The 18,638-nt window shown below is 35.1% G+C and overlaps 1 protein-coding gene across 1 annotated transcript; it reads right to left on the bottom strand.

Annotated features, from left to right (window-relative positions):
* Positions 1 to 4,016: 4,016 nt before the first annotated feature.
* On the bottom strand, positions 4,017 to 18,638 carry LOC106064058 (zinc finger protein 239-like). Its single transcript, XM_056026709.1, has 4 exons — positions 18,610 to 18,638; positions 15,695 to 16,026; positions 8,229 to 8,414; positions 4,017 to 6,575 (listed from the first exon to the last, which is right to left on the bottom strand). The coding sequence occupies exons 2-4, from the start codon at positions 15,929 to 15,931 to the stop codon at positions 5,832 to 5,834; spliced, it is 1,167 nt and encodes a 388-aa protein (XP_055882684.1). The 5' UTR covers positions 15,932 to 16,026; positions 18,610 to 18,638; the 3' UTR covers positions 4,017 to 5,831.

Genomic DNA, 18,638 nt, shown 5'->3' with positions numbered 1-18,638 from the left:
TGACGTTTGTTGGGTTTGTCTGTCCGCCCGACCGTTCGTTTCATTTAGATCTCAAAAATTAGAATAGATAAACATATAGCCTAGGACAAACGCAGTCGACGAAGAGAAAATCTAAATCGACCACCTGCGGACAATGGTTATGCTTGCCTTGGATGTGGCAAAATATGCAGGTCACAGCTGGGGCTGCGCAGCCACGGGAAATACTGTATTCCTCACTAATCTTCGGACTCGAAGACAAGCCTTATTATTATTATTGTAAAATATTAAACACGATGGACCCATTGGAAATCAGATTTCGCGATATTTTGACGCTTTAGTGCAACGTAAACTAGCTTTTCATATTTTGATCGTGAACCGATTTTATTTTTATAAATTAAATATGTAATCCGTTTTTTTTTTTATATACAAAATACCATGGGCGTAGCCAGGGGGGAGGGGGGCTTGGGGTTCACCCCCCCCCCCTTATCGAAATGAAATTTTTTTTTTTTTTTTTTTTTTTTTGCAAAATACACCATTTCCAAACTACATGTATATCTTATCTTATGTTATATGATACTTTAATAGAAAAAAAAAAAGAGGCTATATTTAAGAAGGGCGATAATAATTGTGTATATTTAGACTTATATATTAGAATTGATGCATATGGTTTTGTCATTTTCCCGAAATTAAATTTAAAAAAAAAATAAGTAGGCTATATCTATTAGTAAAAATACACCATTTCCAAACTACATGTATATCTTATCTTATGTTATATGATACTTTAATAGAAAAAAGGAGGCTATATTTAAGAAGGGCGATAATAATTGTGTATATTTAGACTTATATATTAGCATTAATGCATACGGTTTTGTCATTTTCCCGAAATTAAATTTAAAAAACAAAAATAAGTAGGCTATATCTATTAGTAATTTTATAGGATAAGTCTATGTCTGAATTACATTTCTTTTGTAGTCCCTGGCGTAATGTTAATGGGGAAATACAATTTTCGCTGATTGACACATCGTTTAATGACAATGCGAAAGACTGCAATCTCCGTGAGCTCAGCTTCTTAAACTCTTCATTCTTCTTCCTTCTCATTTTTTATGCTGGAGTGTTCAGATGGCTAGACCAATGTATGTGATAAACTGCGCAGTGGTTTCCAAATCAGCTTAGGGAGCTCGCCGATCTCCATATAGTTTTCTTTCTATTGGGGTGTTTTGGGGGCCAGTGTCTTGTACAGGCCTCTTGGTAAAGAGAGCAGTTTTGGAGGACATGGTCAGCATTCTTTGGTGATACTCCACATGGGCAGATTTCACGGGTTCCAATTTTGAGCTTCCGGTACATATGTATTCTCATTCTGTTGTGTCCGGTCCTGAGTCGGAATTGGCTCAGCAAAAGACAATATTTTTCTTTCATAGTAGGCCTACAATATGAAGAAAAAGTCGTCTGTAGAAATCCAATAGTATATATCTAGGCCCATGTGGAGTATCACCAGAAAATGCCGACCACGTCCTCCAAAACTGCTCTCTCTACCATGAGGCCCGTATAAGACATTGGCACCAAATCACCCCAATAGAAAGAAAACTATATGGAGAGCTCCATGATTTGGAAACCACTGCGCAGTTCATCTCATGTATTGGTCTAGTCATATGAACACTCAACATAACAATGAGAACGATGAAGAAGAAAAAGAATATCTAGGCCTATGTGTTTGCGCGAATGATGGTCGAACTATAGCGTAAGTGACCTCCGTGACCGTGTCGAAGGTGCCGACTATAGCCTATACTACGAAAAGTTTCTATAGCGCTTCATAGAAAAAAAAAAACAAATAGGCGGGCCTAACTGAGCAGCTCATGGTTTGCTGAATATTTCTATTCTTTTATAAAAGGCCTATAATTTTTATAATTTAATTAGTCTTTTTTCTGTTGTGCTCCTTTGCAAGGCTTTGTCCTCCATTTTGCCCTCCCATGAGCATGCAGGTGTCTAGTCGGCTCACTCTCACCAGGTGCGACCCCTAAATAAACTAATGTTCACACACAAAATGTATGAGATGGCACATATTCCTCCATATTTAGTTTAGATCTATATAGCCTACTATAATTTTGTATAAAAGAGATAATTAAGTGCCACATTGATCGACTAAACAAATGTTTTTGTTGTTGTTTTACAGCCCTTTTTTTCTATAACAAAATAATGCTCAATTTTAAACTGCAACAAGATTTAGCACCAACTGAACTGACAAAATGAACTACGCATACCAGGGGTGGACTGGGTATCAAAATCGGCCCGGGCATTACCATATAAACCAGCCCACAAAAGCAAATGGGAGTGCCATCAAACGTCCATGCCGACCAACAAAATGATTAGGCCAAACACAACCTTGAAAACATCAAAGCATGAACATAGCAAAAAGTACGGTCTAACGTTTTGCAAATGATAGATAATACGTAGTGTATGGCACAAATATTTTGATATTCTTGTTGAATTTCAAACAAAATTAATTGTAATTTAAAAAAAAAACGGTGTTCGGGCATCTGTGTCTTGCTGATGTTACTTTTTTTCAAAAGTTGTCTGCATTAAAAAAAAAACATTTGTTTGGTCGCGACTTGACCGGCCCATTTGGTACCGGCCCACCGGGCATTTGCCCGTCTGCCCATATAACCAGTCCGCCCCTGACGCATACCATGAGTTGCGATGAAATGATGGCCAACACGAGGAAAGCGCAAACAGAGATGCTCTCGTATAACGTGGCGCCACACTTTCATGGAGAATCTCACAGCAGTGGACACCAGGTGGGAAGAGGTTTTAGACATTGCCAGATCTTTGTGGAGACAGCTTGCCGCTCAATACGCCGAACGGCGCGAGGGGTGGGTATCTAATACTATGTAAATAAGTGAACATTCAGAAGTTATAGGATCAAGTTTTCATGGCATTAATATAAAAAATGTAGGCTGAGGATTTCCTAAGGAAGTTTTCGGTCATGCATGTTGCTCATATGTTGAAAAGGAGTACATCTGAGTTAAGCTATGATTGGAATATCCATGGGACAAGGTGGGGTTATTCCAAAAATATAGGATAAGTTATCTGCAGTAAGAATGTTAGATATGTGGACTGTGTCCTAATGGACATGTTCTGTGGAACTGTCACTTCCTAGATCCAGACTTCTTCACGATTTCACATTCACCAGTTCTAAGAAAAAAAAATGATGGGTTTCAAATCATAGGCCTATATTAGTAGGTAGAAAGACAAAGACCTCTTCCTGAGACAGTGCAATCCAGACGTCCGTCGAAAGGCACTTAGGGAGGGAGAGTGTCTACTATTATTTGCCTTTAACGGAATACGTCAATGCATGTATTTATTTTCACTTTTCGTAATTTCCATTACCCCGATGCTCACTCACACTGCAAATACCACCACAAGGGTTTCCTTCTCTCCTAGATGAGTTGCAATATCAATTAGGTAAGCTCAAAGCTAACTGGTTTTGAAGCTCCAGTGATCCGACTTACACCTCTTTTATAATACTCTTTTTGAATGACCCTTTTAGAGTCACATTAAACCGACATTATTACTCCAACAACCCAGCAGAGTCAACGCTCTCTGTATGGCAGTGTAGAACATTTGAAAAAAAAAATAAACACCTTTTTTTTCTTTGGCACAGACTGCTAAAGAGCTCAAAGTTCAGCAGCAAAAAGCTAGCAAATTGAAGAAAAAGCTAGAAGAAAGAATAGGACCAAGTGCGAACATTCAGAAGTTATAGGATCAAGTGGGAACATTCAGAAGTTGTAGGATCAAGTGTGAACATTCAGAAGTTGTAGGATCAAGTGTGAACATATAGAAGCAACATTATAATATAAAAACAAGAAATTGACTGATTTTCTTAGAAGATATTGTATTAAGGTTACCCGTAATATATATACATAGAGATAAATAGATAAAGACAGACAGAAAAATAGCTCACACAGTTTGAAATACACTAAAATAAATTATTTGTTTTTTTTTCTTAGATAAATTAACAAAGAAGAAAGAAACGCTATAACTGTAGATGTAACAACTAGGCTAAACTTTATTTTCAGTTCCCTTACTACTTAGAATTTATAGTTGCAGATTTTATCACTTGTATTAAACTCCCAAATATACATTTAAATACCAGGTATACAATGTAAGCATTCAAATTAAAACAAATAATGACGAGGAAAAAATATGTAGAAAATTTGGTAAATACAAGGCCAATATTCTTATCAAATATTGATATTCAAATCTAATATACATCACATTATTATGATTTGTTTTATACAATTAACAAATTTGTACAAACATATGCATCAAATAAATAGATAATCATTTATAAATACATTTTAGTTCAATAATAAGATCTATTGTAAGAACACCTTTCACATCTGTATTTCAGAGATTACTCAAGATTCAAACTATTGTAATTATACTGGTATCTTTTACTGAAAACTGTAACCAGGTATACAGAAAAATATGTTTTTTAGCAATTTAAAAAAAATATAACATGAACAGTTTCCATTGCCCTAAACAAAGCTTTGTAGGGTTACGCATTTTTAAAAAATATAACATACTCTTATGACCAGTTCCCTCTGCCCTAAACACAGCTTCGTAGGGTTATGCATATGGGTGGCTATGACCTATAGACTGTCAATCAAGTGGATTGAGTTCATATCCCAACTCAAGCAAGTTTTGTTTGAGCACCTTAAAGCTGGTCTACTAAATAGATTGGACCACAGCACACTAAAATAATTTAGAGTGAGTTTAATATAGATAGTTTTCTCTTCTATACTGTACCACCAACTCATGCAAGCAGTTTGATGACTCAACATGTGTAGGACACACTGTTTTCAAACCCACCATGGCCATCGCAATAAGAGAGAGAGGCACAAATGGTCTCCAATCGTATATACCTTATGGTGGCTAAATAAATTTAAGAATACACAAAATCCTTTTTCAACATATTTGACTTTTAAATGGTCTATCACCACTATGAAAAAAAAAATTATAATATAAAAAAACACTTTAAAAAAAGACATTATCTACTTTATACAACTTATCATTCATCATCACTCCTTTGAGTTCCTCATGGAACATAGGGCCCCGACAAAAACACATCACTCTCCACGGTCTCTTGCTAGTTTTTTTATAGTAAGTCTCCTTTGTGGAGCTCTACTTTCGCCTCTGACAATGTTTAGTGTTTGTGTTTTTGTTCTGGTTTCTATAACACTATTTTTTTTCCATGGACAGGTTGTTAGCCTATCGCACAACCCCTGTGTCCTGGGGAGGGGGATGCACCTTTTGTCTGGCCTCTTTCCTAACAGACCTGTCCGGCTTGGTAGTACCTGCCAGGAGTGATGATCTCCTGCCGGTATAGCTCTGAGGGTCATTGAGGCACTCAAGCTGTCACACCACGGCAAGGTACGAGCATCAGGTGACAGTTATACAGCTTATAGAACAATTATTTTTCTCTAAGTCACTTAATGAACATTTTTTTCCCACCACGCCAGTAATTCTTTTCCAACGATATACAGCAAGTGTCATTTGACACTTTAGGAAAATCATTAAAGACGTTTTTGAGATCCGTGCCCAGGTTTTTCATTCAGCCCAACCAACAAGAAGGTTCCAGGTTCCATGAAGTTATGAGTTGAACAGAGACCCTTCTAAAAAGCCAACCGTCTTTCTCCAACAGAGAATAAAGAGCCAGGCTAAGTAGTTCAAATGTGAAGCAAATGAAGTTCCTTTTCCAGAAGTCACATTTTAAATGGTCTTTCCCCATAATGAATCAACTGGAGCTGTTTGAAATTAAAATAGAAAGTAAATCCTTTCTGAAGTATTGGACATTAAAATAATTTTTCCTTAGTATGAATCAAGCAGTGTCGTTTCAAATATGAAGCACTAGATAATCCTTTTCCACATATGTCACATTTAAATGGTTTTTCACCAGTATGAACCAGTTGGTGTTTTTTCAAATTACAAGACTGAGAAAATCCTATATGACAGATTGGACATTTAAATGGTTTTTCACCAGTATGAACCAGTAGGTGTTGTTTCAAATTACAAGACTGAGAAAATCCTAAATGACAGATCAGACATTTAAATGGTTTTTCACCAGTATGAATCAGTTGGTGTTGTTTCAAATTACCAAGAGTAGAAAATCCTTTCTGACATATTGAACATTTAAATGGCTTTTCACCTGTATGAACCAACTCATGTCGCTTCAAATATGAAAAACAAGAAAATGATTTTTGGCATATATGGCATGTTAAAAGTTTTTCACCTGTATGAAAAAAATGATGTTGTTTCAATGATGCGGAATGAATAAATGATTTTTCACATAAATGACATTTAAATGGTTTTTCACCAGTATGAATCAAATCATGTTTTTTAAATGTTTTAAAGTAAGAAAATCCTCTTTGACAAATTTGACAAGTGAAAGGTTTATCTATCTGATGAGTATCAGTGCAAGAAGAATTCTTGATCTTATCTGAAACAATCTCATTGGATAGGCTTGGTTCCATTTGATCATGCATGTCCTTTAGAAATACATTTGTTGGAGTTTCTTTTTCTTGCTTCATGATTTGTATCTATTGGAAAAAAAAAACATTCTTAATAAAAAAAAAATAATTAGAATATATGCAATTTAACATTAAAGTAAAAAGTAGTAAAGTTCCCCTTTCAGACTTTGTGGTCCATTGGGCAGATGATGTAAAGGTCATCTGTTTCTGTGGCATACGGATAATAAGGGTGTCATGTGGCCAGCACAACAACGAACCGCCTTTACTTTTCTCCAACTAATGTCAGGTACCCAGTAGAGATGGGTGGACTCAGAGGCGCCAGAAGATCCTGAAATTGAAAGTCCAAGTCTTCAATAGGATTCAAACTCCAGACCCCGGTTTGGAAACAAAACGATTTACTGCTCAGCCATCACGCCTCTAAATTAACATTACAATAGTTTAAACAACTATATGGCAAGCTGCCTGATTTGCAGTTTGCAGTTCATACCGTATATTGGTCTAAGCATCTGAACGCCCCGCTCTAGCATAATAATGAGAACGATGAAGAAGAAAGAAGATGTTTCTTCAGATTTGAAGATTATTACATCCTAGCCCAAAGTTCTCCCGGACACGTAGGATAGCAGTGGGCAAGGGTCAAACCCAGGATCATGAAGCCCATTGAACAACAGTCCAGAGCACATACCACATGACCTTGTGGAATATCTAACGAATGCAGTAGTAAATGAGTTGAAATATATTTTAAAACCATTTGACATTCTGTAATTTAACATGTGTTTTCATACATTTGAGATCTGTATTGAGTAAATTAAAGTTTATTTTGATAACAGAAGAAGAAATTTAATTCACATTTTGTGTAATAAAAGTTAGGTAATAACCCTACAATGGTAACTAGAACAAGCTGTTTATTGCTACATCCCAACAAATGACCACTAGATCTAAAAGTCCATATAATGAAAGTACCAATAAATAATTGCACAAGTTTGCATTGCCTGCTTGCTGAATGGATAACATCATTCGTTCAAGCAGCTGACAATGTCAAAATCACAGGTTCGATACCCAGTTTGAACCAAACAAAAACTAAATACCTAACTGAGAAAGGTAAAGTTCTATTCCTGACGAAGACTAGGAATATTAAGTTTGAAACACCTAAAGGCAACACACAAAATGTCTCCCTAATAGGACTAAGACTATAGCCTCTTTCAAAAAATCTGCAAAAGAGTGGACCAGAGCATATTGACGCATGAAAACATGCAACACAGAATTAATAGTAATCTTGTTCAGTAAAAAAGAAAGTAGCAACTAAAATCCTTTTAGGCTAACTTTTATAGGTGACTTCCTATAAACATTATTGTTATAAATTAAGGTGAATTTATTTATATAACCGGCTGCCCTTTCAGACCCATTGATCTATAGGGTAGATGATGAAAAGGTCATTTGTTTCTTTTATCAAGGTTGTCATAAGGCCAGAACAACAATCAAACGTCTATACTTTTCCCCTAATTATGTCAGGTATGCATTTGAGCTGGGTAGACTCAGACTGAAATTAAAAATCCCCTGTCTTCACCAGGATTCAAACCCAGGACCCCTCGGTTTGGAAGCCAAATGCTTACCAGTTAGCCACCATGCTTCCTAATTTCATTATATACTGCTAGTCAAAGCCAAAAAGATTCTAGTGGTGTTAAAACTAAGAAATCATTTATTTAAAAAAAAAACCACTTTTACCTCACTCAAGGGCAGTTCTGGGACAGGGATGTGCCCAGATAGTTTTAAGTTTGGCAAAATGATAGGCACCGGATAAAAGTTTCTGTCCACCTTCTTTGACACAGCCAGTAGTCTTGATGCTAAGGACAATGGTTCATTACTTTCAGTAGAACAAGACATTTTGATCTCCTGCTTTGGAACATTTGCCTGTAAGACAAAGAAATTTAATTCATAAATTACCAAATTTTTTAAAATATTTATGTCATCAATAGAAATGTAAATATGAAACAAATTTCAACATTAAATAATTAACAACATTCTAGTGTGCCACTCGTTTCACAAAGTGAACCCTGACATTATACTAGTCAACTTTTAAAAACAACCAAGGTAACAATTAGATATTTTAATTGAAAAAAAAAAAAAGGTTTACACTAAATAAAGAAGCTGTACTTCATCATTACTATAATTTCATTTACTATTACAGCACTATTTTATGGCACAAAATTAGTTCATAAATAACTGCCAACACTACAAGCATATAAAATGTTTTTTTTCTTCATATAGAATTAGCTGATAAATAGAAAAAGAAATCCACAGAAAAATTTATGGTGCCACAGGGATGGATTGATAGAGTTAGCTGTTTTTTTTACTACTGATATTACTCTTTATATATAAAGTTTATATTTCAACTATTGCTCATTGCTAATCTTAGTTCAAATATTTCTATGCACTTTCTTAGATAAGAGTTTGAAATATTAGTATATCAATCAAAATTGAATTTCACCAAAGATTTAAGCTTGTCATTTCATATTCATATTTCTACCCAAAATAGATTCCTTCACCTATGACTATCCTTAGTCTGTTGAACCGTTGGGGCACCACACAAGATCTGTTGACCATCTTTCTCCATTCGTCTAAGTCTTTTGCCTTGGATAGAATTTCTTTACATATGTTATGTCATTATGATTAGAAATTTGGTGGGAAAAGTTATGTTTCATAAAAAGGGAAAGTTTTGACTTAGAGATAATTATGCAACAAATAAAACAAGTTTTTTTAGGAATAATAGTGAAATGTAAACAGAATACTTTTGATAGCTTTAGAGAGAGGCAGTTTTAAGGATGACATTTGATGGTTCCCTCAATTATTATTTAACTTCTTATTTGACATTTGCTATCAGTGTTGACTAACTTATATTGTTGGTCTTTCGCCTGTGTTATTTGATTACATTATTTGAGTGATACCTCAGTTTGACTTATCTGCATAGGACAGTGCCGAAGCGCCTAACTAATAACAGGTCTGTACATCCTTAGTTGTTTTCCCATCGCTTTCTCTATTGCCTCTTCTTAATTTTCCTGGTACACAATCTATCCCATCATGTTATATCATCAATTACGATTTAATTACAACACTGATGTTTAAGACACAACTCCAATTATTGTCATGAACAAGAAGATGAAAAACTAACAGAAGACTGTACTACATACGAATAGCATACTTGAGAAAAACATGTGAACACATGAACACACTGAACAGTTGAACAAGGGAGACTACAAGAAAACAAACACACAACATACATAAACACACAGAAATGTAACAACCTTGTGATATGGCAATTTAAATGGCAGTTTTGACAGTAGTTAGCAGGTCATCCTGGGCTCCAATAACTGTATTAATCCTGTTTCTAATCTCGTCATTTATAATGCAGTCTTTGTAAGAGATACTTAGAATCTTTCTGGAGCATCTCAATCTCATCTCAAGATCTGCAGTCAACGTCTAAGATTTGCAAGCATCTAACACTGTGGCCATGACTAGGTAGTGCATCAGTCTGATTTTAGTTTCTAGGGCTATGCCTTGGTTTTTCCAGATTGTTTTGCAAGGTCTGCTGTGGGCTGTGCAATTCTGATCAGGTGGTTCATGTGACAGGTTGGGGAATATTACGAGTGTTTGGCGCATTTAATGTCTAGGGGATGATTATTTTTAAAGCTATCACACACCAACCCGTCAGCATATAAATCGGGAGCAGGCACGCAACGAGACAAGCAATGAAAGAAAGTTAAAAATGAAGAATATTTATTTACATAAATATTTACATATAAGAATAAAAAGGGGGAGGGTTTACATCTATCTCTAATCACTAATATATTTAATCATCACTCTTGCACTTAATAAGAGAGTATGTCACTTTGTCTTCTGAACTTAGCTGGTTGTCCTGTTGATGTCGCAGCTGGCTGTGTCCTGGCTTGAGGTTCTGCAGTTGGAGGTGGCGCTCTAGCGGATAGAGGGACGCCGGTGACATAGTTCTTGTGGAGTCTCAATCCAAAGTTCTGATATCTGTAGTGGGCGCAGTAGGGCGGGTGGCCGGCTACCATAGGCACAAGCATACTGCGGGCAGAGCTGATCTGCCATGGGCAGTGCAGCGTAGTTAACAGGATTAGTCCAGTGAGTTACGAAGTTCAGGCGGAGCTATGACGTCTCGCACAGATCTGGGTCTATAGGGACGTCGTACCTAATAAGTTGACAGGTGGGCTGTCGAATAGGCAGGCAAGTAGAGCCGATAGCGCCAAGTAGTAGAGTTGAGTAGATCCATGTAGGCAGTAGACGATACTCAATAGCAAATAGGCAGTTGACTAGGCAGACAATGCCAAATAAATAGGCAGGTAAGTAGGCAGACACCTGAGGGAGGCACCAGGTATTCCTCTAAGAGAAAGAATAAATGAAGCAGTCCAGACTCGATAGCTCAGCTCGAATGAGAAAATGAGAGGGTCTGGCTTGATTTAATTTACCTTATAAAGGCCTGGGAGAGACAGGCGGAAACAGGAAATGTCCTAGGCTAAGAATTATCTTACACATGGGTGAAGTCCGACAAGAGTCGCACCTTGGATCAAAGAGAGATGTGGGAGAAGGGGGGGGGGGGGAGAGTGACTTGCATTCCACTCAAGGTGGTGTCAACTGCCCCCGTCAGACATCCGGCCAGTAAGATCAAAGAGACTGTGTTTATCTTTACCCCGGTCAAGGGAAGATAAGTGAAAAGCCGCCACGGTGGTGGACTCAGTCTATTGAGACGAGGAAAAGGTGGGGCGGGTGAAGAAATTGGGGAAAGGACGGGGAAATAATTAAAATAAAATAAATAAATAATAGTAAATGCTGTGATAAGTATGAGTGACTCTGACAGCAAGCTTTTGACTTGTCACAGTTCATTTGAATACATCTTAGGACTGTTATCACCACCCCTCTCACATGGTTTAGTCACCAAGCTGTAGCAGTTTTCCAAAGCATGGCCCTAGGAGCCACATGTGAGAGACCAGTGAGGCCATCCAGCCAAAGGTGCAGAATGCCGGACCATCAAAGGTACTACACCTTTCTAGTGTCCCCTATTCATGTAGATATAAAATAATGGAAGGACTCCAGCCTATGTTTAGTATTTTTAAACTGATAATTCACTTATGCAGGTTTGTATCACTCTTTAGATATTTGTCATCCACAAGTGTCATCAGTTTCTCTCTCCTATACTGGCTGCTGACCAATGCTATATAGCCCAGTGTGCACCTTGAATGCAAAAAGAATTTGAAATATACTTCGTTTTTTTAAGCTGATTAAATAGAAGACCAACTCTAGATATTATCATGTTATGATTTCAGTCTTTTAACAATAGCATTAGAACTATGAATTCCCATATTATTTAAAATGTAGTAAAGTAAAGTAAAGTTTCCCCTTTCAGACCTTTTGATCTATGGGGCAGATAATGTTAAGGTCATCTGTTTCTATGACCAACGGTTAACGAGCAGGGTGTTATGTGGCCAGCACAATGACCAACTGCCTTTACTTTCCCCAACTAAAGTCAGGTACCCATTAGAGTTGGGTAGACTCAGGGGTGCCCTAAAATAATCCCAGTCATCACCGGGATTCGAACCCAGGACCTCAGGTTCGGAAGCCAAGCGCTTAAACACTCGACCACCGCGCCCCATATTTAAAATGTACCAGTATCATTTTTATTGCTTTCTAGCATAGTAAATTTACAATAAAGTACAACCAAACAAAACATGGGATTAATGATAGCAAGATGAATGAACACTGTAATATCTCTCTGTATGTAGTAGGCCTACACATTATACTCTAGATTTCTGTTATTTTTGCTCATTGTGTGTCATTTTAGATCTAATTCTATTATGAAAATAATTATCTTATCTTATCTTATATAATACAGACGTTACTTCAAAAAAGAAGATGATTACGTCCTACGCGTCATGCATTTAGTCATGCATATTAACCAATGACTTAAATTCTGCCAAGTCACTGGTTTTCCTGGCTAGCTCAGGCAACCCATTCCATGCTCTAATAGCACTAGGGAAGAAGGAGTATTTGTACAAATTTGTCCTAGCATATGGGACGAGGAATGTGCCTTTATCTTTGTGTCTTTCAGAGTATTTTATTAAATTTTGTTTTTGTATTTGAAGATTATGGTTCAGTGTTTTATGTATGATTGCTACTTTACTTTTGAGCCTTCTGTCCTGAAGGCTTTCTAAATTTAGTGATTTTACTAAAGGTGTTACTCTAGTCAAATGTGAATATTCGTTTGTTATGAATCTCACTGCTCTATTTTGTGTCTGTTCCAGTTTCTTAATGTTTTCTTGAGTTGAGGGGTCCCAAACGGAGGATGCATATTCTATTATTGGCCTAACCAAGGTTAAGTAACATTTTAGTTTTATGTTCTTATTTGATTTATAGAAATTTCTTTTAATAAATCCTAATGCTTTGTTTGATTTTTTTGTAGTTTCATCAATATGTGGATTCCATGATAGTTTTTCATTTATTATAACACCTAGGTATTTTGCGTTTTTAGTCTGTGATACTGGTTTGCCATGAATAAGATAAGTGGAATTAATTTGTTTTAGTTTTTTTGTTACTCTTAACAACTGACATTTTTCTGGGTGGAAAGACATGCTCCAATTTGATTCCCATTTCTGTAATTCATCTAATTCTCTTTGTAAAATATCTGTGTCTTGTGTTGTTTTTATTGTTCTATATATTATGCAATCGTCTGCAAATAATCTGACTTTTGTTCCTGAACTAATGCAATTTGGTAAATCATTTATGTAAATTAAAAATAGTAGTGGACCCAAGACTGTACCTTGAGGTACACCTGAGTTTACTGTTATCGGTGTTGATTTAGAGCCATTTATTATTACAGTTTGTTCTCTCCCTATCAGAAAGTCTTTAATCCACTGATGCAGTGGACCATTAATGCCGAAATATTTTAATTTTTTAAGCAAACTATGGTGGTGAACTTTGTCAAAAGCCTTAGAAAAATCTAGTAAGATAGCATCTATTTGTTCACTATTATCTAAACCTTTTGAAAAATCATCAATTAGTCCTATTAGTTGTGTTTCACATGATCTATATTTCCTAAAGCCATGTTGGTATGGTGTGAGGACATTATGTTTGTCTAAGTGGTTTATGATGTTGCTACATATTATGTGTTCTAGGATTTTACATGTGATGCTGGTAAGTGATACTGGTCTGTAGTTCCCTGGGTCAGATTTTTCTCCTTTTTTAAATAGGGGGGTGACATTAGCTTCTTTCCAGTCCTTTGGTACTCTGCCCTGGTTAAGTGAAGCCTGAAAGAGTATTTTGAACACTGGGGCTAGCTCATTACTTAGTTCTTTGAGTAATCTAGCTGGAATACCATCAGGTCCAGAAGCTTTATTTGGTTTGGTGTTGGCTAATAGTTTTTGAATTCCATTTTCTTGTACTACTATATCTTCTATGTTGTCTACTTGGTTCAAATTCAGTAATATGTCTTTGTCTCCTGGGGCTGAGAATGCTGATGCAAAGTATTTGTTTAGAATGTTTGCTTTAGTTTCATTATCATTATGTATTATGTTATGTTCATCTTTTAATGGCGCTACGCCTGTTGTTTCCATTTTCTTAGACTTAATGTATGACCATAGGTTTTTGTTGTTATCTTTAGATATTACATTGTTTATGTATTCACTCTGCAGCTGTCTGCTTACTTTTTGGGTTAAGTGTTTAATTTTTATATACTTTTTGTAAACTCTTTCTGCATTAGTTTCTTTAAATTTTCTATAGAGGTTTTCCTTCTGTTTACAAAGCTTCTTTAGTCTATTATTAAACCAGCATTTATTTATTTTGTTTGATGTGTATTTAGTTGGTATATGATTTTCTATTATGCTTTTAAGATGGTTTTTAATGAAATTCCAGAGGTCATCGACTGGTTGGTTAATGTCTTTTTCTAATAAGAATGTTTGTTGAAAGTTTAGTGCAGCTTGGTGTAGTTGTGTTAGGTTACATTTATTCCAGAGTAAGATTTTTCTTTTGGGTTTTGTATTGGCTACTGCTTTTATCTGACTGTGTATTTTTATGATCTCATGGTCTGATAGACCAGGGATAATTTCATAATCAACTACTAATCCAGGTCTGTTGGTTAAGAAGAGATCTAATGTGTTGTTTAATCTAGTTGGCTTTTTAATGATTTGATCTAAACTTAGGTTGTGTAAAGTTTCTATGAAAAGCTCATTTATGTCCTTAAGGTTTTGGTGTTTATCTATGGTTAGTGTTTTCCAATTTATATCAGGTAGGTTGAAATCACCCATAATCCAAAAAACTGCATTTTTATTTGTCTCTTTAAGTGTAGTAATCTGATTACATAGTTCCTGCATGTATTCTAAACTAGAATTTGGTGGTCTGTAAATGCTGCCTATTATTAGGGATGTTGAGGTGGTATTAATTTTACAAAATGTTGATTCTACATTTTTTGAGTTAGGTAAGGTAATTTCTTCTGCTATAAGAGTGTTTTTTATTGCTAAAAGAACTCCTCCATGATTATCAGCCCTATCTTTTCTAAAAATTTCATAATTACTATTGAAAATTTCTGCATTATAAATTTCAGGATGCAGCCAAGTTTCTGTTCCTGCAATTATGTCTGGTTTCTCACATTCTAATAAAATTTCTAAGTCTGCTGTTTTGTTCCTAATGCTTTGAAAATTTATAACTAAGGTTTTAAGGTATTTTGGTATTACTTCTTTAGTAGGTTTGTTTAGTGAGGCTGTTGTATTAATTTTAGTAGATTTAGGTTTAACAGGAGTGGATCTGGCTAGTGGTTGGTGAGTTTGGTTCGGGATGGTGTTTAGGATGTTGTATGGGTTAGAAGTGTCCGCATCAAAGGAATCAAACAGTCCTGATGTAAACTGAGGTAACCCACACGGTACACAGTGCCATGATGCGTCTTTGAGGCTGTTGTATTAATTTTAGTAGATTTAGGTTTAACAGGAGTGGATCTGGCTAGTGGTTGGTGAGTTTGGTTCGGGATGGTGTTTAGGATGTTGTATGGGTTAGAAGTGTCCGCATCAAAGGAATCAAACAGTCCTGATGTAAACTGAGGTAACCCACACGGTACACAGTGCCATGATGCGTCTTTGTTATTATATTATAATTATATATATATATATGTACTAAATGTAATAGCCTACCTGATGTCCAGAGATCACATTACAAGTTTGACCATGGCAGTAGTTTTCAAATGGCTGCATAGAAGAAGATACTTCATCTCCTTCAGTCTTTTCAATTTTCACATGTGACAATTTCATGTCTTGTAGTTCACATGACTGTGTTATCAAACATATTTCATTTTCATTAAGACTTTCTTCCTTCTCATGTTTTATTACATTGCCCAGGTCAGGACTGGGGTCATGATCCATATCAGCCATCAGTGACAAGTTGATGTCTTCTTCTTCAGATGACTGTGTTAACAAATTGGGTACTTTACATCTGTCTTGATTTATAAAAAATTTAATTAATTTTTCTGCAAATACAAATAAATTTAAATGTTATAAATATAAAATATATAGATAATAAAAAAATTTAAGTTATTTATTTCATTTAAACTAAAATTTGTCCATCTATGATAAAGTTGAGATATGTTTGAACAATGCTACAAATTTAGGTTTTTAGTTGTCATTTAGCAAACATTACTGAAATTTCTGAGCACAGGGTGAAAATATACAATACAAAATCTTTTACAGCATGCCAAATCAGCTTTTGTTTTAACATTATGTCTTGCTCATTAACACAGAAGATAAGACACAAAGTTAGCTTGACATTATTTAAAAGCCTACAAAAGATGAGGACAAGCAAAACCAAAAAGTCTTTTAAGAAATATAAGTGTGACAAGGTTGAATAAAGCGCAAGTTATTGTTTAAGCACCATCAGTGGCATAGCTAGTTCTTAAATAAATTTAATGTAAGCTGTAGATCAGCTGGAATTTAATTTTACCATTTTTGTATCAATCTTTGAAGGCAACTTTTACACTTTTTTTTCTGAAGCCTTACATGATATTACTTCATTGTTCACTGCACTGGTTATGGACAAGTGTATTATAATGGTGTTTTTTTTTTGTTACTAATTAGTAAAGGTCCAATGTTTTTTTGTGGACTAGTGGGGCGATGGGGTATCTGGGAGAAGGTTTTCCAATCATTCAACTAGAGTCTGGATTCGAACTCAAGCCCACTTATAAGGTGGACAAGCCGTAGCAAAGCATTTTTAGCCTCTCGGCCACACATCACTTGCTTGGAGGGAACTTGAAATTTGTCTGTGACTAGGCAACAAGAATGACAGCAAGGCTCAAGATTTAAATAAGCAAGAGGGAAAAATGTGGAGAGATTATCTATAGAGAATCTCAGACATCATGCGTTTTTTAAAGTAGAATCTTGCACTCTGTGGGCATCAGGAACGAGTTGAAAAAGAATTGGCAGTACAAAATCAAAGAAATATCCTGGAGTGAAATTACTAACCAAGTAGGATCTATTCCAAGAGACAGAATAGGTACATTTCGCAACAAAATTTTTAAAAAATTATTGTAATAATTGTTCACTAAAACACACAAAAAATCATACAGAAAGTTTAAAAAGCAAAAATTCTTGATTATTTTCCACAGTAACCTAACATCTACAGTCTGAATCAAAATTTAATGGAACATTGTCTTGCAGAGCCTCAAAGACGTATTGGCCACAAGAGAAAATTGCCAGGCAAAAAAAAGACGAAGATTTTCTATCAACACACAAGAAAGAACTACTGATGGAAATAATTTCCCTTGGATCGTATTGTTTATGAAATAATAACCCCATAAGAACAATGTCATGATAAATATGAATTTTAGTCGCCTATATTGAATCCTCAAAAATGGAAATCAATCTCGATGGTTCTCCATACAAAGACAAAAAACAATTTTTTTCTGGGGGCTTCAAGTCGCAGTTTCTTCAGAAGTCTCCAAACTTCCAAAACAAGAATCTATTGAGCTTTAGATTTTATAAAAAAAAAATGTCAGTTCCCAAATATCTTGATTCGCATTTTTTTTTTACTATTGTGTTAAATATACACGTGTGGCTAGCAAGCGAAGTTTTTCCAAACTTAGTTTGATGAAGAAATACTTACGATCAGTGATAATGAATTTACGCCTCACTAATTTGTCAATTTCGTCTATTGAACAAGACATAGTGGAAAAAAACTGATTTCGATAAAAATATGATAGTTCACAGTGATATTAATCTTTTTGTAAAAAATCGATTTTTGCGAAATAGTGATGCTTATATAATGAATTACTTTATTTCAAAATAAGAAACTTTTCGCTGTATTAAACTTTTTTTTTAATTTTTGGAGGGCATCATGAGGAACTGCCGCACTGGGCATCAAATACCCTATTATATAGCTACGCCACTGAGCACCATATTAAATGTTTGGTTTAAATAACATGACTAAATGAGGCCATATAGGGCCTTTATATTTATAAATAGATCTATATATTTATACACCTATAAATACCTAACTATGGGATTGTGTGATTAAGACAGCAGTGTTATTTGAAGTATTAGTGGTATGCTCTTTTCAAAACAATTTCTATTAATCATCACTCCATCGTATTGCCGTACACGTATAGATACTATATATATATATATATATATATATATACATAATAGTTTAAATGGAGACTCAAACGCACATTTAAAACAGGCCTAAACAATACAATTCAATTTTTTTTTACATTCCCAGCAGACCCAAAACAGTCAACACTCCTACCTAACTATGTGTATTCTTAAATAGTATTCTAGCGTTTATAATTAATTTACATGTAAAAGGTTTATATAGGCATAATTATATATCCATCACTGCGAGTACCGGCACCTATTTTTTTCTTTAGCCTATATTAGGCTATATATATATATATGTTCTAGATCTAGAACACTTATGGAATCACTATAATAATTGCATATATATATATATATATATATATATATATATATATAATATATATATATATATATATAATATATATATATAATATATATATATATAATTTATAAATATAATATATATATATATTTATATATACCGGTATATGATGATAGCCTATGCCTATGC

The sequence above is a fragment of the Biomphalaria glabrata genome, chromosome 4, assembly GCF_947242115.1.
Source record: "Biomphalaria glabrata chromosome 4, xgBioGlab47.1, whole genome shotgun sequence".
NCBI classification, from domain to species: domain Eukaryota; kingdom Metazoa; phylum Mollusca; class Gastropoda; family Planorbidae; genus Biomphalaria; species Biomphalaria glabrata.
Note: the sequence above shows the minus strand (reverse complement) of the source record. Positions and strands in the feature narration are given on the sequence as shown.